The sequence below is a fragment of the Neophocaena asiaeorientalis genome, unplaced genomic scaffold (assembly GCF_003031525.2).
Source record: "Neophocaena asiaeorientalis asiaeorientalis breed wild unplaced genomic scaffold, Neophocaena_asiaeorientalis_V1.1 scaffold246, whole genome shotgun sequence".
NCBI classification, from domain to species: Eukaryota; Metazoa; Chordata; class Mammalia; order Artiodactyla; family Phocoenidae; genus Neophocaena; species Neophocaena asiaeorientalis.
In genome coordinates, this window is record NW_020174551.1 from 1,888,150 (window position 1) to 1,898,715 (window position 10,566).

The following is a 10,566-nucleotide window of genomic DNA, read 5'->3' on the forward strand; positions in this document are numbered from 1 at the left end:
CCTTGTAAAATGTCTTTACTTGGGTCTTAAATGTGTAATAACTTCCCTTTCAGTGAACAATTTGCTCCTCTTATAATACCGCTCCTCAATAATGAAGGGTATTTGGTCATCTAATACCACATCTGCCAAACCTACATACAGGAAAAAATCTGTCTAAATGGAGCCTGGTAAGCTGAAAGCCGGCAAAGCTTCAGGAGAACCCTAACTTAGCCTCACTCTCCTCCATGAGCGATTTCCAGGCATGCATTCTTCCTAGGGTTCTGAACACTTTCTGGTTTGCAGATCACGGCAACTGATCATCACAGGGTTTCCTCAATTGTTTCTTAATTTCACAATTACCTTGTAACCAGATTCCTATAATAACTCAACTTTAACATAGTATTAATATCATATATTTAAAAGATCATTTTAAGAATCCTAGTTTAAGTATGTTTTCCAAAATAACTAATACTGGGAAATTTAGTCCCTTTATTACTTAATACTGAGATCCCAACTTCTTTCCTCCTAGTCAGTGCTATAATTTCAGGTGACATAAAGAATTTTTTACGTCTCTCAGCTTCTAATAAATAAGACAGGTAACTGATTTGTAAGTTTCAAGGGTTCTCAAATATAATTTTATTAAAAAAAAATTTGCCACATGACTTTAGTATGAGAGGAAAAATATTTTCATTACATTAGCAGCCTCACAGATCTTTTTTGTTAATATCAAAAGCACTAGTTTGCAATATGAACTAATGGAAAATTGTTAAATTCACCTAAAATAATCACTTCTTTTTTTGATTTAAATAAGCCCTTTTAAAACCTTGACTATTTACCTGCTATTTACTTAGGGGAGGGGAGACATGGAGAAGGTGACTGTATGAAAAAAAATATATAGGTTTTTTTTTGATTGTACAACAAAAATTCCCTCCAAGGCAAAAAGACATTATGTCAAGTTCCTCCCAGAATTAATGTTTAGGTTTAAATTATAAAGCCCAGAAAAAAAACGGAACCACTAATAGACCCTTAAAGCTCGTGGCATTAGTCGATGATGTTAGGTTATGTAAATGTTAAAACTGAAAAACCTTTTGCTGACAAAAGTATTTTAATGAAGGCACTATTAACTAGACTCTCTAAACTGAATTTAAAAAAAAAAAAAAAGCCTTTTGAGCTGTATGACATAAATTCCAGTCTGAAAGGGATTATGCTTGGGACAATTCTGGGATCATGAGAACTCCACCAGGAAGGGTTTATACTGCCTATCTTATTCCTTTCATTTTGCTTTCAGGAAGGTTTTTAAATATTGAACCCAAGAAAACTCCTGGCTACAGACCAAGGAAACAGTCTCCTCTATCTCTGTCCACTAGGTCCAACCTTGGGCTCCAGCTGCTTTGATGGCCAACACCATTTGCGGTTTCAGTATTCCCACAACGAGCAGGGGTTAACTCCACTGTCTGGACTAACTCCACTGTCATCACCCAAGTTTCCAGGCACACGCAATTCTATGAATAGAGTAAGAAATACAGCCTAGGGTGAAAGAACGCTAGCCACTGATTTCAGCGGCTGCCAGCCCGCTCGCTCCAAGTTGCTGAAAGCTCTACTCTGGGTAATGAGGGCTGGAGGCTCAGCATTGTGAAGGATTATCGATTCAATGGTTCCAATGATTGCAGATGGAGGCCAGATCCTGTGCATCTCAGGTGACAGTCTATGTCACCTACATGAATGTCAGGTGATGTGTCCATGTGGAAACTCGGGGTCCCCAACACCCCACGTGAACCGAGAAAAAATAAGGGTGCTCATTATTCACCTTCAACTTTCTCCCTCCCCTTCAGCCAGGGGAGGAAGAACAGCAGATCCAGAGACCACACCTAACCCTTACTTTGCAGGACTTTGTAACAAGAGGAACATTCATTAGTTTTTACTTCCATTTACATAGATGAAAAAGAGAAAGAGAGAGAGAGAGAGAGCGAGAGAGAGAGAAGGTAGTTACACCTCAGGTGGAATATAAGAAACTGATTTCCCATTGTAAACTGTATATGAAGACAAATCAGCGAGCACTTCTCATGTCTCCTGAGCAACTACCTCCCGGGGGCTCCTCTCTGAACTTCCCAGGGAGGAGCAAGAACCAAATGGTCTCTCCCCAAAACAGATTTTAGCTAATAAATACAGCAAAGTAAGTGAAAAGTACTTGAGCTATTCTGCATCTTCTTCAAGACTAAAAATTTGTACGTCGTGTGACAGGTCCCCTTCATTTTTCTTAATGATGTTTTTATTATTCTTTCACTCAATTAAAGCAGAAATGGATATTGCATCTTCTGACTGTATAATTGTTATTGTAATCTGTTTTCGATCACTGCTTGGGAAATGGGTCCGAAACAACATAAACTCTCCACTGCCTCAGAAGGCATGTCATTTTCTTTTACTACGACACTTAAAGAGACATTTATCATGCCGCTCTGTTAGCATCTTCGGGTTATGACTAAAGAAAGCTCTTGTTCTGTTAACCAAAAAGAAATAATAATGTTTTGAAAACATTGCTATTTGAAGAGTCTTGATATGAATGCGTTTTCCTTACAAGCTATCAATTTTTGCTTTTCTTATATGTATGTATAAATAATTGGAACCAACGCAAGAAAAACATGCAATTTTAATGTGGGGAATAATCAGGAAATTTGAAAATCAATCTTAGTCAGTTATAAAAGAATGGATACACTTGCTTTCTAGCCAAAATTTTTTTTAAAAGTAAAAAATATTTTTAAAAGAAATAAAAGATATCTGTCCTTAACATTATGAAATTAAAATTGTTTCTATGAAAAGTGAAAATCACCTCTGTCAGATCTTAGTGCTTTGGAAAACATTTTCTCTAACTAGAGTCTCTATTAATTTGTTCATATCTGTGCAAGTCTTCAACAAAACAAAGTCACTGAGCTGCTGTGCACATTTCAATAACTGTGCAATCATCAGTAGGCACCAAACATTTACTCTGGTGTGAAATGCACCCCTTTTCATATACGGTAGCTTGAAGGGTTTCCCCTTAACTTTTTAATCTTTTTTGTTACGTTATGCTATAGTTTAACAGCCCACTGTGCTAAGGTAGAACTCCATTCCAATGATAAGGCAACTAGTTAAGGGCAGAACCTAATCCGCCTCACCCACTAACCAACAGTAATAATACTGGGAGCAATTAAAATTGAAATATACACCCCTCAGAGAGTTTTACTACCCTAATGTGTCATAAGCACAAATAATATTCTTAGTACAATATAAGACTGCCATAATTTGCTCATAACTTTATTGCAAGGTTCAAATTCTTGAAATTTCTATTAAGGATTTTTCTTCATTTTAAGCATTTGTCAAACTAATAACTATAATATTCACTAGTTTATTTTAAAAATTTTCAAAGGTATACACATCAATTAAAAATGGAAAAAATACACACCAAAAGCCCAACTGCCATAATTGTATATCTATGGCACATTTACTCCATTTTAGGTCATTTTTACCTGGTTAATAAAAAATCTGGAATAAGTAAAACTTTGCAAATGAGAAGCCAAAGACAAGTTGTAGAAGACAATTTTTGATGCACCCTTTCACTGCCTCGTAATTATACTGATTTTACCACAATTTTTAAATCACTTGTTATTAAACAGCAAAACAATTCTGTTAATTGAAAGCAAAAAAAATTATTTGTATAGATGGAGTTCCATGATTTTGAAAACTCCACCATAGAGCATTTTTACATAAACACTGTATAGCATGAAGTCTTTGTGGGGCTTGTTTCATGTAAAAGAAGAAAATAAATGTTTGGTTGCTCACTGACTTCAGAAAATAAAGAAAATCACACCCTATGGAGGCCACATCTGTACTTTTTTGGAAATCTGTAAGTTCTCAACTGGCTTTTGTTTTAACTCATACCTCAATTCCACGCAGGGCAGTCTACTCTGACTTTGAAATATCTATCACATTATCCGTAAGTAGGAGGATGATGAATCCTCTGTATATAAAAATCAATTTTTAACGCATAGACATTTCCAAACCTCTGTTGCACCTTAAAATAAAAGGAATTCATGGCTCTCCACATTGACACCCTAAATTAAGGATGGAGGGCAGTGGTAATTGGAAGTGAGAAAGGCCCAATACAAAGTCAGCAGAAGGAAATCACTCATTTTTAAATCCCTATAAAGAAAACAAAAGGCAAACGCGCTTCTTCATTTTTTGAGCTAAGCATAAATGTCTCCTACTTGAAACCATTTTCAGTTCTTTTCTTTCTTTCTTTTCTCTCTCTCCCTCTCCCTGTCCCTTCCTTCCTTCCTTCCCTGCTTCCTTCCTTCCTTTCTTTCTTTCTTTCTTTTTTTCCAAAAAGTAATGAGTTAAAATGTATGAGTTAGATCCAACATTTCACTGCTGTTCTTATTCTTGGGGAGTTGGGGGGGGAGGGGGAACTTGCTGCCAAAGCTTCAGAAAAGAGAGTTTAGGCTGCTAATTTCCCGTTCACAAAATCTAAATTCCCCTTATGCATCTCACACAACTCATGAAATAAAATGAAACAGTATTATATCACTGCAAATTGAGACATTTTTATCAAAATAAAGAGTGATGATGCCAACATTTCATTTGTCATTTCCCACTTGTCACTTTCCACTGACAAACTGTTACACATACAACTTTTGTCAAATGCTCCATCCTTAAATATGTTCCAAAATGCCATTGTATCTCAGCATTCATGTAAGGAAGATAGTAAAACTATGTTACCACACATTAGTTACATAGGTTAAAAAAAAAAAGCCTACTTATTAGGTAAAAGAGTATAAATAACTTTATTTACATGCTATGTAAGATAAAGTTTGGCTTCTTGAAATGAAATAAACTATGTACATGTTTTTGGCCCCTAATGTGAGATTACTAGTTATAAAAAACTTTTTTAATGATGAGAAATTGTCATTTTGCTCCATACTGGAAACATAAGTTTTCTACCTTATTTTCAGTCAAAAAAAAAAGAAACCTAAAAACTCTAAAAAGACAAAAGAAAATAATGCAATTTGAAATTCATCTAACTCTGTCAATTTGTCTTTTTCCTATATCATATAAACTGTCTCCACATTGAATCTTAAAAAAGAGTTTTAAATTATCAAAGTAGCACCACCAAATTTGACTGCTTACCAGATACGCCTTGTCAGATACACCAAATAATTACCATGTCTTGCCTGGAATAAAACTGATTTCCATACTCTTAAAATAACTCAAAATTAACATTCTTAGATATCTAATAAATTATGATTAGTCTGTTTCCCTCCCTACAGAGATAGATAGGCAAAATATATACACACATTCACACAAGGAGAAAAGAATTAACACAGGATATCTAATATGTACAGACTGACACTCTTAGTCACAACCCCCTGAAAAAAGAGGATACTGCTTATTGTCTGCAGTGGTTAGAAAACAGACGCCTTAAGGGACATCTATGCAGTTCTAACACACACACACACTCACACACACACACACATTTCACTGCAGATGATCTTGAATATATAATGGTCAGTGGGGTTTCTACTGATGGAATATAAGGCTTCCAAAATTACTCAAAACATCAAATTATGCTCAAGACTTTGAGGGGCGGATACCCTATGTTCTGTTTAATGTGTATGTTCCATTGCATATATTTTTTTAACCAAGTATATCTTTATTTTAATAACAGGCCAAGGACTGAAAACACTTTAGAGAGGGCTATTTTTCTACCTCAGCAAAACTACAGAGGACATGCTAGATTGTTGGATGACCTCAAAGCCTAAGTTCATTCTATTTAAAAGATCTTAAACCCTTAAAAAAAAAAAAAAAAAAAAAAAAAGTGGAGTACAAGACCGAAATACAACCTTTTCACTTTTAAAGTAATAACGAGTCTTCCCTACAAGCATAATGGTATAACATCCTAGGTTAAAATGAATTTAATGAGTTTTCTCCATTTTGCCTATGTTGACAATACGTTTCAAATTTCTAAATATTTTATACATTTCAATAGGTCAATATCTATACTCTTTCATATCTGCCCTCCTTTCAAAAAGTAAAATATCTCTCTACAACTGCTCATATGGTGACTACACCTGACCTGAACTGCATTTCTTTTACTCTTATCTAAAAGGAAATGTTCCACATGCAGACAATTAAACTAACTGTTGTTGTAGACAGTGTTCAGCTCTAAATGAGGCCCTGCGCAACAATAATGATCACATTTGCTTCCCTATTTGAGTACATCAGTGTGTATTGCATAATGATATTTTTTCCCCTTGCAACAAGACAGTTATGTTCTTGAAAGGGCTGCCTGGTAGCAAGAAGAATAGGTTTACTTCGGGTCAAAGAGTTACAAGATAACTTCAACAGACAATTCTTCAACAAAATTAAAGTTATTTTAAAAACTAATTTTTCCCCAAAAAGCTATTTTTTTTCAAAAAAATCAAGATATTCTGTGTTTAAACATTTTTCCTTGAACTCTAGAAGATTTAACACACAAAAAAGTCATCAAAATTCATAAGAAAATGAAAAATATCAAAAAGATTTCTGATGTTTAATGCCTCCTATCAGCAAATACACCATCTGGTATACTCAAGCGCTGTTCATTCAGTTTAAATAAAGCTGTCTGAAAAGTTCTTCTTTAAGCCAAACATTAAAAAATGAAAATGCTTGTGTTAACAATGAATGAAGCACAGTAATTTATTGCTATTAAAGCACAACTGGCCAGCGCCTTTCAGCAGTCCAGGAGGAAAGCAGAATGCCTTGCTTCCTCTGGAAACTTGATTGGCATCACTTTCATTTTATGCTGTAGGTTGTGTGGCTGAAGCATTACATACAGCAGAACATTTTAGGTACTTATGCTAATGGTGGTAAAAGGATCATCTGATTCTTATATTCATCATCCTTAATAATCTTTTCTTTTTCTAAATCTTCAAATAGATCTGTAAGTTTTAATCAACAATTTCACAAATATAAATTTCCCCACCATTAATCATCCTTTTTCAAAATCCTTATGGAGTGAATTACTAGCTGAGAGAGGACGCCAATTCTAGTAAGTGAATGTTACCCAGCAGGGATATAAAGCTGTCAACACCATGGTGCTCTTGCTTGCTCTAAACTCTCTCCCAGCCTTCATATGTTTTTTAAAGAGATATTAGCCTTTTTTTTTTCCAGGACCTTCTATAAAAGCTGACTGTCATACACATATGAGCACTTATATTTTATTACATACATGCTTTAAAACACACTGCTTAGATAAGAGCAAATATAGCCTACAAAGTGTTAGAAATACAAAACAAAATTGATCTACTTTCTAATAGTCTTCTAAAGCTAACCACATTGTAAACAACACACTCTTAAGTCCCCTATTAAAACAGAACCCTGAAGACTGTGACAGTGTTTCTACCACCTCATCTAGTCAAATCCAGACACTAAAATTATGTCTCTCTCTTTTTTTTTTAGTTCTCATCAAAAACATAGCAAACTCTCTCTCTCCCTAAAAAAGGTAGAATAACAGCAACAGAATTTATTAGGGCAACCAATGCATTCAGAAGCATTTATTCACCTATTTATCAGAAGCAGTAAGATAAACTGACATTTTATTGAGCAACCAATTAACTTAATGATTTCCCCTATTTTTAGAGGGAGAGCATTTAAAAAGAGAATCACTGAAGATTGACAAATACATCCTCCCAAATTTTGAGCTCTATTTTAAAAATATATATGATTATAGCCATCTTTACAACATTGACAAGACCGCAATATATCTGAAAATGGTAATAAATGATGCAGAGCTACAAATATTTTTGTAGCTTTCTATACTTATTATATTGCTTCATAAAGAAAATTTAAACAAAAGGAGGTAGGGTGATAGAAATATAATCTATTTTATATTTATTCTATGTTGTAAAAAAAACTTATTTCAATTATAAAAGAACCGCTAAATAGAAATATATTTTAAACATTTTTAAAATTTAGAATGTGCATTTTTAAAAAGGCTTTGCTTTTCTCCAGTCTATATACATGATTAAAAGTCATAATGAAATAAAATTATTAACATCTCAATGTACATTTGGAAACTATATAAACTTAAACCCACAAAATAATCATTAACATTCATAAGAAAACTTTGTACTATTGAAATTTTACGTTCTCAGTTGTTATATTTGAAAGCTTTCTAAATTAAAATCTTTCCAAACAATCTATTAAGTTCTATCGAGTAAAATCTTTCTTATAAAAAAATCTTTAAAAATCCACCATAGGTAAACTATTGTAACCGCTTTACTGTTAAGTATCATAAATGGTACTTACTGAGACAAAATAATGTCATCTTTATTTTCAGTTCGGAAAGCAGCTAAGACCTTTGATATCACTAAATTAAGTTAAAGCTCAGAAAAAAGTGACTATACGAGCTTGTTGAAACAAATTTATTATTCCTCACCAAGACTTAATAATATTTGTCTATATCAAATTTATGGTAAGTGGCCAAATGTGAATTATAGTCTCAGAAAATATGAAAAGTAACCACTATTTTACACTGAGGGTATCCCTAGGTCAACAAAATCAGGCAGTTTCCTTCAGTAAGATATAGGGGGAAAAAAAACTTTTTGTAGGGAAGCACAATTGGTAACCATTACATTCTAAAATGTTTAGAGACTTCTTTCAATTTAGTGAGCTTAGAAAGAAACCAAAATTTCAGTCCAGGTTTTTTTCTTTAATGCATAAGGCCACTTTGAGAACACATCCTCTCCAAGGATTTCCAAAAGTTTTTCAATCCAACATTACCAGCACTTATCATAACCACCTCACATTGGGTCCCACCATATTCACCATATATTTTTCTTTCTTATATGCATATACTAAAAAATGATCCGAAAAGTCCGAAGTTATTGCTTCAATCTCAAGACAACACATTAATAAACACTATTTCTAAAAAGTGAGTCACAAAACTATCAAGTTTTCTTTTGCTTCATTAAAGTATATCTTCAAGTCCCTAAAATGAAAGATATATAAGCCACAATCTATGGTCAAATAATTTAGTTAAAACTGAGAGAATGAGTGCTTCTCAAGGGAGATGATTAATGTAAGGAACTAAGGCAAACCTTCTTGAATGTCTACCATGAAGAAATAGTAATAGCAAAATAAGTAAAAATAAAAACTTGTTCTTTTATAAATTGTCTGTTGTCTGTTTATAAAATGTCTTTAAAAGGGAGTGGATATTGCGAATTAAGGCTTTACTTGGAAATACAAACTATGGCTCTTTAGAACATGGGAATTCATCCCTAACTTTTGCCAGGGTTTTGTTTCATTTCAGGCTGGCTAATATAAGAATTCTATTAAACAGACTACTACTGAAAATATTAGGGGGGGAAAAAACCTTTAGAAGCAAAAAATAAAAAAGATTAAACTAGTAATTTACATCAAACACAAAAAAACTGCATGCCATGTAGAACTGTGCATTTATATTTAAAAAACAACTAAGGAAATGTCATATAAACCTCAAAATGTTTTAATAATGTTTAAATTTCTTGCATATCTTTATTTTATAAAATTACTTTCCCTAACCAGTTTAAAAGAAAGTGGTTGTTTAAATAGCAAAAACTACTCAAGATTTTAAGTAATATTAAATTCTTGGAAAGAAAAACAGCAGGCAGTCAGTAAGACTACTATGCTATTTTTACCTGTTGTGCTGTAATTCATAACAAAGTTACAAATGCATATGACTTTAAACTTTATTTTTAAAAAAACGGTAGCATTAAAGTCTCTAAGGGCCTGACAGATTCGTAGTGATTCCTTATTTCCCACTTGAAATGTGGCTGGAAATATTCCCAGTTGTTAATCATTTGTCTCGAAGAACTGTCCTAACTACAAAGTAACACCAACACTTGCTCCTGTACTAACCTGAGCATTAAACATTAGTCCATAAAAGCGAACGCACCTAAACTTCATCCCTACAACAGATACTCTGAGGCAAGGCAAAAGAGTTAAATCACTAAAAAGCTCTCTAGGAAAATCTAGAAACAGTTAGCTGGCTGTGACATAAACCTGCCAACACCTCAACACACAGTGGCAAAGTGCCCAAAAAATGCCACCCTCCGGGTAAACCACTTTCTTGTTTTAACTCGAGATGAAGCTACCAGTTGCAGAGGAGAGGCGACGGGGGCATTATTTGGCAACCTGGAATTCACTTCCTGTAATCCTACACCGCGACATCGCCTAATCAACCTGAACCCTGACACCCGGGCCTTTATCACCCGGCCGCGGGCTGCGCGCGCCTCCCTGCTTCGGGCTGTTACCTCCCACAGCCTTGGCCACGGCGCCGTTGGGCCTCCCGCGGGCTCCCATGGGGCTGCCGTTCTGCTCCAGCCGGGCCACCTTCACCGGGGGAGGACCCTTGACGTCGGGGCTGCCGCTCCGCCGGTCGGGGCTGTCCCGCAGGCACGGGCTCTCGCTCCGCCGCTCCATGCTGCTCCGACTCGGAGACAAAGTTCCCACCGGCAGGTCGCAATAAAATGCACAGGGACCTAGGGAGGGGGCGGGGAGGGGAAAGGGGGAGGGAAAAAAAAAGAGGGAAAACTG

At 35.0% G+C, this 10,566-nt stretch overlaps 1 protein-coding gene across 1 annotated transcript in view; it reads right to left on the minus strand.

Moving 5' to 3' along the window:
- SATB2 (SATB homeobox 2) overlaps positions 1–10,566 on the minus strand; it is a 186,940-nt gene that overhangs the window by 174,405 nt on the left and 1,969 nt on the right. Inside the window, exon 2 of the mRNA XM_024757394.1 lies at positions 10,284–10,511. Coding sequence (XP_024613162.1) covers positions 10,284–10,452 — 169 coding nt within the window. The 5' untranslated portion in view covers positions 10,453–10,511. The remainder of the gene's footprint in view (positions 1–10,283; positions 10,512–10,566) is intronic.